The sequence below is a fragment of the Mustelus asterias genome, chromosome 11 (genome assembly GCF_964213995.1).
Source record: "Mustelus asterias chromosome 11, sMusAst1.hap1.1, whole genome shotgun sequence".
In the NCBI taxonomy this organism is placed as follows: Eukaryota; Metazoa; Chordata; class Chondrichthyes; order Carcharhiniformes; family Triakidae; genus Mustelus; species Mustelus asterias.
The window spans coordinates 98,006,584-98,020,275 of record NC_135811.1 but is presented as its reverse complement, the minus strand read 5'-3'; the positions used below and the strand labels follow the sequence as shown (position 1 = coordinate 98,020,275).

Sequence of the window (13,692 nt, the reverse complement as noted above, 5' to 3'; positions counted from 1 at the left end):
TTCCTGGGCAGAGTGAATATAGAATTATCATGTGTCAGGAAAGTTTGGCCACAATTCAATGCCATCTGAACAGGAGCGGGGCAGGCCATTCAGCCTCTCGAGCCTGCTCTGCCATTCAATAAGAAAATGGTGGATCTTAATGTGGCCTCAGTTCCACTTTCCTGTCTGCCCCCATAAACCTTTGTTCCCTTTGCCAGTCAGCATTCTACAGAAAGCCTTAAACGCATTACAGCTATTGATAAAATCACTCCCAACAAAACAAACAATTAATTTGATCGCTTTACTATACTGGCATTACCACCTTCTCTGGATTAATTATGTGAAAATAATTTTGAGAGCACAAAGTTTAAAAGGTTTAACTCAATTGAAGCCACTGACTTGTTCATTAGCCAGTATCCTTTATTTTAACCTATAAATTCCCCTGCTATTTAATATCTTGTGTTTTCTCCCCCAGGATATCACATTTTAAGTAAAGAGTTGTACCCTTTGAAAAAATCTTTATTTATAAGGTCCACTAAGACAGTAACTTGCATCACATGATGAATCAATCTCTTAGTTTTTCCAAGTTACAGAGGGATGGCGCCTGCATATGGAAAAAGTACCTATGTGAAAGGAGGTTACAGAAAAACAGGAGCAATAATTATTTCTTACAACTTCCTAAGCTCAGAAAGGAAACTTAAACAACTCAGCCATGCGAACATCGCCGACTAGCATGATCTACAGTGTGGGCAGCTGTAGCAAATCTCAATCTAGTCCAATACAAAGTTGTAAATGACACCACTGCCAATGTCAACTGTACCGGTCCATGCTGGACTTGATTGATGGAATGTAAAACTTGAGTGTTGCTCGCAAGAATACCAATATCGGGGAATCAAGAACTATATATTGTATGAGAAAAGGGTGCTGATTCGTTGGCAAGTGGACTTGGATTGGTAGAGGCATTGCCATGGAGAATACACCAATTGATGGTGAATGATGGTTAACTGTAAAGAATTGTTTGAAATTGAAACCAGATAATTGACTCTGATTTGTCATGGCTTTGCCCTGTGGAATGAACCAGCGAATAACTATTGCTTATTTTGTTTAGTCGAAAATAGGCATGAGGAGTGTATACGTTCCTCTGTCTGCAAAAGAACACGGCCCCATTCAGCCTAACAAAACAAGAGATAACCATTTGCTGGTGCAATGCCTGGACCAGTCAACTGCCTGACTTAAATCACAAATAATGTTTGGCTGTCAATCATCATCAACTGGTGCACTGTCCATGGCAATGCCTCTACCAATCAGAGTTCATTTGCCAACCGATCAGCATCCTCTTTTCAGACAGTATAAAGTTGCTGTTTGGTCTGACATTAGTATTCTTGCTATTGTCCTGATGAGTGCAAGATGAAAAGCTTCGATAAAAATGTATTTTATCAGCAATAATCAAGTTCTGCGCTACCAAATGACTATATGGCTTCAAAACTATTTGTTTGATGTTTTATTGAGCAGCAGTGGAGGTGGACTTGAACTCTATGGAGACTTTCACCAATATCAGGCAACTTGCTAATCTTTTTGCACTATTTTCTCAGAGATTAGATGAGAGAACCAGCTAAAGTTTGCAGATAGTATCATCCAAATCATCATATTCAGTTGGCATATTAGTGTTCATTTGGTATGCGGAAAAGTAAACTTAAATTTATCCCAATATATTACTTAATCAATTATATAATTCTCATTTTGTGATATTTTATCAGCCATGGTTCATTTAGTGACACTTTCACCTTTGTTCCAGGTTGTGGACCCAAATTTCATTCCGGAGAGTTAAGCACAGAAGTCTGGGCTGACACTCTGATGTGCTGAGTACTGAAGGAGTCTTTCAGATGAGCTGTTAAACAGAGGCCCCATTTCCTCTCTCAAATGGATTTAAAAGATTTCATGCGCCATTCTGAAAAGCACAAGAGTTATCCCCAGTTCCCTGCCAAATATTTATCCCCCAATCAACACCATACAAACTGATTATTTGTTCATTTATCACACTGCTGTTTGTGGGAGGTTGCTGTGTGCAAACTGGCTCCTGATTTGCCTACATTTCAACAGTGACCACTCTTCAATAGTATTTCATTGGCTGTAAAGTTCTTCGGGATACCCAGAGGTCATGAAAGGCACTATGTAAGTGTAAGGCTTTCTTTCTTAATGCATTATTTTGAACTACTCCCACTGTTTCTGTCAATAGTCTTTGTACCCCAAGTTCACCTTCAGATTCAACTATCAGGAAGATTTATTTGGCTCAGAATGCCACCAGAGAAAATTTCACTTCATTGCTAACTGAAAATTTCAAGCTAACATTGGCAATGTGTTATGCCACAAGATGTATTTCTTTACTGAATAAATTACTCCAAATAAATGTAAAGGTCCAAGGTTTGATCTACGGCCTGCACCAAATTAGCTGGTCTGAGCCAGAGAGCATGCAGGATGCTGCTATTAGCTATGTAGGAAGTCTCATAACAGCAGGTTAAAGTCCAACAGGTTTATTTGGCAGCACTAGCTTTCGGAGCCTCAAGCTCCTTCTTCAGCTCCTCCTCCTCACCTGAAGGAGCTTGAGGCTCCAAAAGCTAGTGCTGCCAAATAAACCTGTTGGAGTTTAACCTGGCATAATGAGACTTCTCATTGTGCTTACCCCAGTCCAACGCTGGCATCTCCACATCATGGCTATTAGCTATGCCAGGGTAAAACCAGGCCGTGTTCCCAATATTGAATATTATCAAGCACCATTAGAAATGTGCATATATGGCTATTGGTTGAGGAAGGGATCAGGCTTCACTAGAATGGCCTGGATTTTCTGTTCTTGCCCGCAGTGGGAATCATCACAATTGGGATTAACCAACCAAAGGTCCTTTGACTTCAGAATTTCCTGTCAAAAAATGGATCCAAGGTCTTTATGGATTAAGAGCCTGTCAACATCCATTATTCACACAAGATAATATATGTTGGCATGTTCTTTACAACATTAAACAGGCACCATCCAACCTTTCAGGTAGACATAAAAGATCCCAAGGCGTGATTTTGAGGAAGAACAGAAGAGTTTTTTCTGGTGTCCCTCAGTCAACATCACTAAAACCAAATAATCTGGTCATTTATCTCAATGCTGTGTGTGGGAGCTTGTTCTGTGCAAACGGACTGCTGTGTTTCCCTACATTTCAATGGTGGCTACACTTCAAGAGCAATTAATTGGCTGAAATGTGCTTTGGTACTTTCTGTGGCTTATGAATACAAGTTTTCTCTTTATAGCTGGAATGCTAGTACCTAAAGGGAGAAAATAACATTTGCCCAGAGTCTCTGATCAGCACTAAAGGGTTCGGCATTTGATGTGGACCTTGAAAACAGTTGCCCACATAGATCTAGTCTGGACCTCACCTTTCTCAACGTTAATTTGATTCTGCTGCCGGGTCAAGCGGATCTCCAGGCACCCAGCAAAAATGAAACCAGCAAGCAAGATAAGCAACCAGCCACACTGAAGAATTTTCAGAAGCAGCAAACCCGGAAGTAAAATGCACTGATTATCTATCACATTTTAAAATAAAAGTGAGAGCAAAACAAAGATTGGGACAGTGAATCTGAAACATTCAGATGTTTCTTTCTTAATGCATTATTTTGAACTTCTCCCACTGTTTCTGTCAACAGTCTTTGTACCCCACGTACACCTTCAGATTCAACTATCAGGAAGATTTATTTGGCTCAGAGTGCTACCAGAGAAAATTTCACTCACACTTCATTGCTAACCGAAAATTTCAAGCTAACAATTATATTAGAAAAATATAATTATATTAAAAAACCATGGAAGTTTCAAATTGGAAAAAAATGACATTGCACAAATATAGAATTAATTTTCCAGCCTCGAGAGGTTGTTTATCAATAGTTATGACTTAATGCACCATTAAAAACGCAGTTTCACCTCATTAACAAGAATAAACCTTTTCAGGTTTTTAACAGCGATGTTAAAAAGGAAAGTTCTTCTCAGTTCAGTGATTTCTAAAGATTGCCGCCTGTAGAGACTTCACCTGCGCACCTAGTAGTGGAGCAGGAATCACTGACAGCTACTTCTGAATTTCAGCTTTTAACTGCGCATGTGTGGATACCAGGAGTCACTGTCAGCTCCACAGCAGCAATGACAGTGAGTGTTGACAGTTTTGTCGTCACTACAACTGAGGGCAGAAATCCTCCTTTCTCAATAATAACCGAGCTAGAGTTATGAAAAAGGACAATTTTTACCTTCATAAAACAATTGCCCTGACAAGATGTTTAAAGTTTATTTATTAGTTTCACAAGTAGGCTCACGTTAATACTGCAATGAAGTTACTGTGAAAATCCCCTAGTTGCTACACTCCGGCGTCTGTTCGGGTAACACTGAGGGAGAATTTAGCGTGGCCAATGCACTTAACCAATACGTCTTTCAGACTGTGGGAGGAAACCAGAGCACTCGGAGGAAACCCATGCAGACACGGGGAGAATGTGCAGACTCCACACAGACAGTGACCCAAGCCGGGAATCGAACCCGGGTCCCTGATGCTGTGAGGCAGCAGTGCTAACCACTGGGCCACCGTGCCGCCCATGTAGTCAGATGTATGCTGTCATCAAAACTGAAAAGAGGATAGCACTAATCCACACCTCCCCACTCAACTCCCACAAAGAAACCACCCGTTCTCAAGTAGAATTCCACTTCAATATAAATTTGAACAGTTTCAAAAAGTTAACTGGCTGCTGAGGGCATCAGAATCGAGTTTGTTTTTGTCCTCAGCTGGTAACCACACATGATTACCTGCAAGGAAGATTAAACAGTGATCAAGGGAGTAAACTCTGACTGTTCCCTCTCTCATCTGTTTACAGAATTCTAGTTGATATTGGCAAATCAGGGATCAAACCTGGGTACTTCCTGCAACGAATGATGCAGCTCCTCACTGGGCAGTGAGCTGACTAACCAAAATATTAAATCTACTGAAGCCCTTTAACATTAGAGCAAGGTGGGCTGTACATTCAGAACAATATTTGCCATTTCACAGATTCACATTTTTACACAACGTCCATTTCATAACCAAGAAACTTCAGATCATTTGTCTAAAAGAACGAGTGTTACATAAATTAGAATGCAACAAAGCATTCATCTGATATGCTAAAATCAAAATCTTAAGGAATTTAGACAAGTATCCTTTATCTACGAGGCTTAATGTTTAGTTTTGAACTGCCCCCGCTCAGGCTTTCAGAGTAATTATATGATTTAGTTTATTTCTCTCTGTGAAACCCTACTCCACAAGATCCAGCAAGCAAGCATTTAGACAGCACAATTCCCAAACACAGAGTTTCCCAGTCACCTGTGAAGCTGAGTGTGAGAAAGAATTACTTCATGGACTGAGACATAAGTCTGTAAAGTAAGACCCCGCTTAGACTGGTGTCTAACAGTAGGTACAGTCCTGGACATACTCTGTTTTATCTGTACACATGGCCCTTTCCACACTCATCCCAACCTGTAGTTACAGTCCTACACACATACTGATTTTGAAGCAAATTTGGAAGAACTAATTTCACTGTTTGGTGAATTGGAAACTAGAGATCATACATTTAAGATCAGAAAAAGTGTAAGGCGAGGAAAGGATGTTTTTGCTTTAACAACAGAGAATTGCTAGGGCATGTGATAATACTCTTCAGGATACGGGGCTCCGGAGAATACATAATCAGCTTTAAAAAAGGGACGAAAAATTTGAAGAAATACTTCAAATATACTGGGATAGGGTAAAAGAGGGGAGTAAATGTTTCAGAAAGCCTTGACAGGTGTGATGGCTAAATAGTCTCTCTTTTTGTGCTGTTGCAAGCATCAAAGATTAATTCGAGTGACATGATAATAATTACCTTCAAAAGATGTGTGTGGGAAGAATCAGAGCTGACCCAGAGAAGGTCTTTTAACAAGTCCCAGATAAAGATAAAGCAGAACAGATCAAAATGCTAACAGTACATTGAATTTAGTACAATCACCACTTGTGAAATAGCAAATAGAATAATCACATCATTTCCAGTAGTGGTCACTTAGTCCACAGTCCTCCTGGCTTACTCTCTGAAAGAGCAATCTAGTTCAATTCCCCTGCCTTATTCCTATATATACAACTCAGTATTACTTGGGAATTTTCAGATATTTCGGAAATACCATTTGCAAAAAGCATTCTATCTTTGCATTTTTTTTTAGAACAGAATCCCTACAGTACAAAAGGAGGCCATTTGGCTTTTCGAGTCTGCACCGACCACATTCCCACCCAGGCTCTATTCCCGTAACCCCACACATTTACCCTGCTAATCCTCCTGACTCTAGGGTCAATTTAGCATGGCCAATCAACCTAATCCGGACATCTTTGGACTGTGGGAGGAAACCCACGTAGATACGGGGAGAATGTGCAAACTGCACACAGACAATGACCCGAGGCCGGAATTGAACCTGGATCCCTGGCGCTATGAGGCAGCAGTGCTAACCACTGTGCCACCCTATTATGACATCGTAATTCATGAATCAGTAAATATTTACTTACATTCAGAACAAGTTATTTCTTCTTGGAGAGGGAAGCAAGAGAAACAAGAGACTTAAAGAATCATCAATAGTGTTAGGAATAGTGTATAATTTTTAAGTTGAATATATGTGTGTGTGTGTTAAGTAAGGCAAAAAGGGTTTTGTCTGTGAACATTGATGCTGGGACATCTAGTTGGATTCCTGATTAGATTTTTTGGGTTTGGTTGCATATATACATTTATAATGAGGTTTTATAAGCCCTCAGGCGATAGAGATTGGTTAAAAGTCTAGTGATTCATAGAATCCCTACAGTGCAGAAAGAGGCAATCCGGCCCATTAAGCCTGCACCAACAACAATCCCATCCTATTCACGTAACCCCTCGTTTATCGTCCTGACACTCAGGGGGAATTGAGTATGGCTAATCAACCTAACCCATATATCTTTGGAGTGTGGGCGGAAACCAGAGCACCTGGAGGCTGGAATTGAACCCGGGTCCCTCGCGCTGTGGGGCAGCAGTGCTAACCACTGAGCCGCACCACCTGATTCTGGAGGAAAATCTTTACTGTTGTGTCCAGTGACAGTGGTCAAGTGACACAGACACAGAGAAAAAACAGAAGAGAGAGTTCAATGTGTGTCAGAGTGAAGACAGGGATTTTCAGCTCTCAGAAGAAAACACTACAAGGCAATTGGGGCAGTGGTTGATTGAATAGGCAGGTATAGAACTCAGTAAAGTGGTCAGTTTAGCAGAGGTGTTGCCGGAAAACTGAGGTTATGTCGGGGGATACAAGTCGGGTGAAGAGCATGGAGTGAACGCTCAGGAATTAATTGGAAGAAAATCCATTTGCAACTGTGCCAGTCCCAAGTGAGAAGCCTTTGTGTGTCAAGCTAGAGGTAACTCTTCACTGGTTTGTGCGTCTGTAACGATATTGGTAGGTAAAGGATAATGTGAAATTGAAGTGTCTTCTTGTATTTGTATCGAGAACTTTTCAACCTTTCCGTCAGATGTAACAGATACACAGTCTAGACTTGGAAGTTGGTGTGCATTTTGGTGATAGTGACCACAATTCGGTTACGTTCACCTTAGTGATGGAAAGGGATAGGCATGAACCTCGGGCCAGTGGTTTTAGCTGGGGGAAGGGTAATTATGAGGCTATTAGGAGAGAATTAGGAAACATAGGTTGGACTAGGAGATTACAGGGACTGGGAACGTCCGACATGTGGAGTTTTTTCAAGGAGCAGCTACTGCGAGTCTGTGATAGGTATGTCCCTGTCAGGCAAGGAGGAATTGGTAGGGCTAGGGAACCGTGGTGCACCAAAAAAGTTTCTTTGTTGGTTAAAAAGAAAAAGGAGGCTTATGTTCGGATGAGACGTGAGCACTCGGGTAGTGCACTAGAAAGCTTTAGATTGGCTAAGAGGGAGTTGAAGAGCGAGCTTAGAAGGGCTAAAAGGGGACATGAGAAGACTTTGGCGGATAGGGTTAAAGAGAATCCTAAGACGTTCTATAGGTATGTCAAGAACAGAAGGTTGGTTAGGGCAAGTTTAGGGCCAGTTATAGATGGCAGAGGGAAGTTATGTGTGGAACCGGAGGAGATTGGTGAAGCATTGAACCAATATTTCTCTTCGGTGTTCACGCAAGGGGACATGAATATAGCTGAGGAGGACACTGGGTTGCAAGGGAGTAGAATAGACAGTATTACAGTTGATAAGGAGGATGTGCAGGATATTCTGGAGGGTCTGAAAATAGATAAATCCCCTGGTCCGGATGGGATTTATCCAAGGATTCTCTGGGAGGCAAGAGAAGTGATTGCAGAGCCTCTGGCTCTGATCTTCAGGTCGTCGTTGGCCTCTGGTATAGTACCAGAAGATTGGAGGTTAGCGAATGTTGTCCCATTGTTTAAGAAGGGGAACAGAGACTTCCCCGGGAATTATAGACCGGTGAGTCTCACTTCTGTTGTCGGCAAGATGTTGGAAAAAATTATAAGGGATAGGATTTATAGTTATTTGGAGAGTAATGAATTGATAGGTGATAGTCAGCATGGTTTTGTGGCAGGTAGGTCGTGCCTTACTAACCTTATTGAGTTTTTTGAGAAAGTGACCAAGGAGGTGGATGGGGGCAAGGCAGTGGACGTGGTATATATGGATTTTAGTAAGGCGTTTGATAAGGTTCACCATGGTAGGCTTCTGCAGAAAATGCAGATGTATGGGATTGGGGGTGATCTAGGAAATTGGATCAGGAATTGGCTAGCGGATAGGAAACAGAGGGTGGTGGTTGATAGTAAATATTCATCATGGAGTGCGGTTACAAGTGGTGTACCTCAGGGATCTGTTTTGGGGCCACTGCTGTTTGTAATATTTATTAATGATCTGGATGAGGGTATAGTTGGGTGGATTAGCAAATTTGCTGATGACACCAAAGTCGGTGGTGTGGTAGACAGTGAGGAAGGGTGTCGTAGTTTGCAGGAAGACTTAGACAGGTTGCAAAGTTGGGCCGAGAGGTGGCGGATGGAGTTTAATGCGGAGAAGTGTGAGGTAATTCACTTTGGTAGGAATAACAGATGTGTTGAGTATAGGGCTAACGGGAGGACTTTGAATAGTGTGGAGGAGCAGAGGGATCTAGGTGTATGTGTGCATAGATCCCTGAAAGTTGGGAATCAAGTAGATAAGGTTGTTAAGAAGGCATATGGTGTCTTGGCGTTTATTGGTAGGGGGATTGAATTTAGGAGTCGTAGCGTTATGTTGCAACTGTACACAACTCTGGTGCGGCCGCACTTGGAGTACTGTGTGCAGTTCTGGTCCCCACATTACAGGAAGGATGTGGAGGCTTTGGAGAGGGTGCAGAGGAGGTTTACCAGGATGTTGCCTGGTATGGAGGGGAGATCCTATGAGGAGAGGCTGAGGGATTTGGGATTGTTTTCGCTGGAAAGGCGGCGGCTAAGAGGGGATCTTATTGAAACATATAAGATGATTAGAGGTTTAGATAGGGTGGATAGTGATAGCCTTTTTCCTCTGATGGAGAAATCCAGCACGAGGGGGCATGGCTTTAAATTGAGGGGGGGTAGTTATAGAACCGATGTCAGGGGTAGGTTCTTTACCCAGAGGGTGGTGAGGGATTGGAATGCCCTGCCAGCATCAGTAGTAAATGCGCCTAGTTTGGGGGCGTTTAAGAGATCCGTAGATAGGTTCATGGACGAAAAGAAATTGGTTTAGGTTGGAGGGTCACAGTTTTTTTTTTTAACTGGTCGGTGCAACATCGTGGGCCGAAGGGCCTGTTCTGCGCTGTAATGTTCTATGTTCTATGATACACAGTCATTTTTTTCTTGTTTCATAAATATTGTGTGTGTCAAATGTTCACCTACAGAATCTTGTGAATTTATTCAGTAACTTTCCTCCACAGTTTCTAAAAAAGAAAGTTAGGATCTATAAACAGAAAATGCTGGAAAATCTCGGCAGGTCTGGCAGCATCTGTGGAGCGGGAATAGAGCTAACGCTTCGAGTCTAGATGACCCATCATCATGACCCTGACAAAGGGTCATCCAGACTCGAAATGTTGGCTCAATTCTCTCTCCACAAATGCTGTCAGACCTGCTGAGATTTTCCAGCGTTTTCTGTTTTTGTTTCAGATTCCAGCATTCACAGTATTTTGCTTTCATCTGAGGATCTATCAAGCCAGGTTTCACTCTGGGATCTGGCTTCTCCAGTATTATCAGTTGGGATTGTAACAATAGTCATGGTTAAAAGAAACAAAGACACAGGAGTAGGCCATTCAGCCTCCTGAACGTGTCCTCCATTCAATCAGGTCATGGTTCATCTGCATCACAATCCCACACATTAGCCTTGTTTGTGTAATCCTTAAATAACCATGCGTAACAAAAATCTAAGCATTCAAGATTGAAATTTTCAATTGATTCAGCCTGGACCTTTTTTTGGGGAAAGAATGTTTCAGATTCCCACCACCATGGACAAAGAACTGGTTCGTGATATCACTTGTGAATGGCCTAGATTAGTATTAAAGTTATGTCCTCTCTTTCTGGGCTTCTCACCACAGGAGATAACTTCTACTTCTGCCCCGTCATATCCTTTAATCACCCGAAACAATTCAATTAAATCACCCTGATCCTCAACATCCAAAGAACTGGTTTTTCCAATCCCCATATCTGGGTTCCCCGTATCTGGACCTGGGTGCGATTCCCGGCTTGGGTCACTGTGTGTGTGGAGTTTGCACATTCTCCCTGTGTCTGCGTGGGTTTCCTCCGGGTGTTGCGGTCTCTTCCCACAGTCCAAAGATGTGCGGGTTAGGCTGATTGGCCATGCTAAAAATTGCCCCTTAGAGTCCTGAGATGCGTAGGTTAGAGGGATTAGTGGGTAAATATGTAGGGATATGGGGGTAGGGCCTGGGTGGGATTGTGGTCGGTGCAGACTCGATGGGCCCAATGGCCTCTTTCTGCACTGTAGGGTTTCTATGATTCTATGATATCAGTACAATAACAATTCCGGTACTGCCTTCAAACTTTGCTGTAAACAAGTACAAAACTGAGGAATTCATAAATTTCCAATCGCATATAACACAAAAACATTTTCCGAGAAGGTCACATCTAAAGAGAAGGTGGGGAAAGGAATCTCTTGCAAGACCAGAACGAAAAGTCTCCTCACTACAATCTCTGGCTGCTGCATAGCCAGGAAGGTTTCGACAAGTTCAAGTTTATTTATTAGTCACAAGTAGGCTTACATTAACACTGCAACAAAGTTACTGTGAAAATCTTCTGTTTGACTGAGTAAATCAGGCGTTAGATAAATCAGAACCATGTGTGGGAACCAAGCAAGACATCTTGGATAGAGTCGAGTGCAAGCTGATGACAGGGGAAAATGCAGATCCTATTTGCCTAAGTGGAAGGTTCTAGTATTTTGAGGAGAGAGGGAATTCCCATTTCCTTAATATTAGACCCCACGTGGGAGCCAAAGAGAGATTTCCTTTAATCACACAGGATAAAAATCTGGTACAAAAACCCAAATGCTGATTATCACAGATAAGTACTGACTGGCTGAAGGGACATTAACGCACAAATCACAACTGGAGGCAGATGAGTTGCGCAGTGGGAAATAGATAAAGGAAAAGGAATGGTGCAGCATCAAGGCTGAGAAATGATCAATTGTTTTCAGTGACTGATTCAAAATGGACAGGTTTCTGAAGCAGATTTTGAATGGCTGGCTCCACAGGGCCCCGGCTGCAGCCTGGGCCTCTCCTTCCCCTGGAGCCAGTGGCTGGTGTGTTGCTCCGGGTTGAGGGTTTAACCGTCTCTGCCCCCCCGAGGCCCACATCTCTCCCTCTGGGGGGGGTTGATCAACGTGAGGCCGGGGTGAGGGGAAAGGCCGGCACCGCTTCTGCTCGGGGCCCGGGTTTTTTTTTAAAAATCCCCCTCGCTCTGTTCCCCTATCCCCCGGGGCCGTCGCCATCCCCTCCCGCTACCTCTCCAGGTCGGCCTCTCCGGCTCCGCTCGGCTCCGGCGCCATCATCACATCGCAGTCTCCGGCCGCCATTTCCCAACACCCGGAGCCCGGCACCGGCTTCCGGAACAATGAGCTTGCATCCGGCCGGGGGAGGGCAAGAGAGTCCCCCGCTACACAAACTACCGCTGACCTCCCGAGCTGCTGGAGGACCAACACTGGCTGGCACTGGCACGACAGCCTGGCACCATGGCACTGATGCTTAGTACCAACATAGGCAACGCCTGGCACTAATGGTAATCATGATGTGGAGATGCCGGCGTTGGACTGGGGTAAACACAGTAAGAGTTTTAACAACACCCAGGTTGAAGTCCATTCCTCCTCGGTTGCACTGCGGATCTCTCTGTCGGCTGTTCCGGTTCATTGGCTGTCTCATTGTGTTCGCTGTTGGCCTCTTGGGGTTTGTGGAAGAACTCCCGCAGCCTCATTCGCCTGATGAATTCCTCTGTGTCTGCTGCGAGACTGATGGGGTCTATTTTGGTGGTGGGGCAAAAATTGAGCCCTCGGCTGAGAACTTCGATTTCACCTGGTTGAAGTGTGTAGTCCGACAAGTTGACAATGGACTTCCCTGCAGTGGTACTGTTTTCTACTGTGGTACCGGGGGGAGGCTTGGTTGCTGCTGGTGGTGATGCCGAGTTTCTCAAGTTTCCTGTTCTTGGTGTGCATGTAGATGGTGTAGTTCCTTTGTCTCGTCTGCTTGGCAGAGTTTCGCAGCTGGTCTGGTTTGCAGCTGGTTTCGAAACTGGACTTTAACCTGATGTTGTTAAAACTCTTACTAATGGTAATTACATTGCTAGCATCACCAGCATAGACAATACCTGGCACCATGACAATGATGCTTAGCACACCATGCAGTTGATGGTAATCACGGAATCACATTCTCCCCGTGTCTGCGTGGGTTTCCTCCCACAGTCCAAAAGAACTGCTGGTTAGGTGTATTGACCATGCTAAGTTCTCCCTCAGTGTACCCGAACAGGTGCTGGAATGTGGCAACTAGGGGATTTTAACAGATACTTCATTGCAGTGTTAATGTAAGCCTACTTGTGACACTGATAAATAATTTTAAACTTACCAGCAGAAACAATGCCTGGCACCATCCCACTGATACTTAGCACCAATACAGGCAATGTCTGGCACCATGGCACTGATGGTAGTCATGGAATCCCTACATTGCAGAAGGAGGCCATTCAGTCCATCATGTCTACACTGAGTCTCTGACAGAGTATCTTACCCAGTCCTATTCCTGGAACCCCACGCATTTACCCAACTAATTCCCCTAACCTACACGTCTACCTACACTAGGAGAATAAGGGGCAATTTAACATGGCCAGTCCACCTAACCTGCACATCTTTGGAGTGTGGGAAGAAACCGGAGCCCACGAAGGAAACCCATGCAGACACGGGGAGAACGTGCTAACTCCACACGGTCAGTCACCCAAGGTTGGAATCAAACCTGGGTCCCTGGTGCTGTGAGGCAGCAGTGTTAACCAGTGTTAACTGTTTAATGACACTTCTTAGCACCAACATAGGCAATGCCTGCCACCATGGCACTGATGGTAATTATGTTGCTGGCACTACCACCATAAGCAATGCCTGGAAATATGGAACTGATGGTAATTGCACAGCCTGGCATTGGCACTCGTAGTGATTATGCGACCTG

At 43.6% G+C, this 13,692-nt stretch overlaps 1 protein-coding gene across 2 annotated transcripts in view; it reads right to left on the bottom strand.

Annotated features, from left to right (window-relative positions):
* The window catches only part of dnajc7 (DnaJ (Hsp40) homolog, subfamily C, member 7), a 57,982-nt gene extending 45,879 nt beyond the window's left edge, over positions 1 to 12,103 (bottom strand). Inside the window, exon 1 of one of the 2 annotated variants that reach the window (XM_078224069.1) lies at positions 11,995 to 12,103. In XM_078224069.1, the coding sequence (XP_078080195.1) occupies positions 11,995 to 12,065 (71 nt within the window). In that variant the 5' untranslated portion in view covers positions 12,066 to 12,103. The remainder of the gene's footprint in view (positions 1 to 11,994) is intronic. The other variant, XM_078224070.1, reaches the window with a different exon arrangement.
* Between the last annotated feature and the right edge of the window lie 1,589 nt (positions 12,104 to 13,692).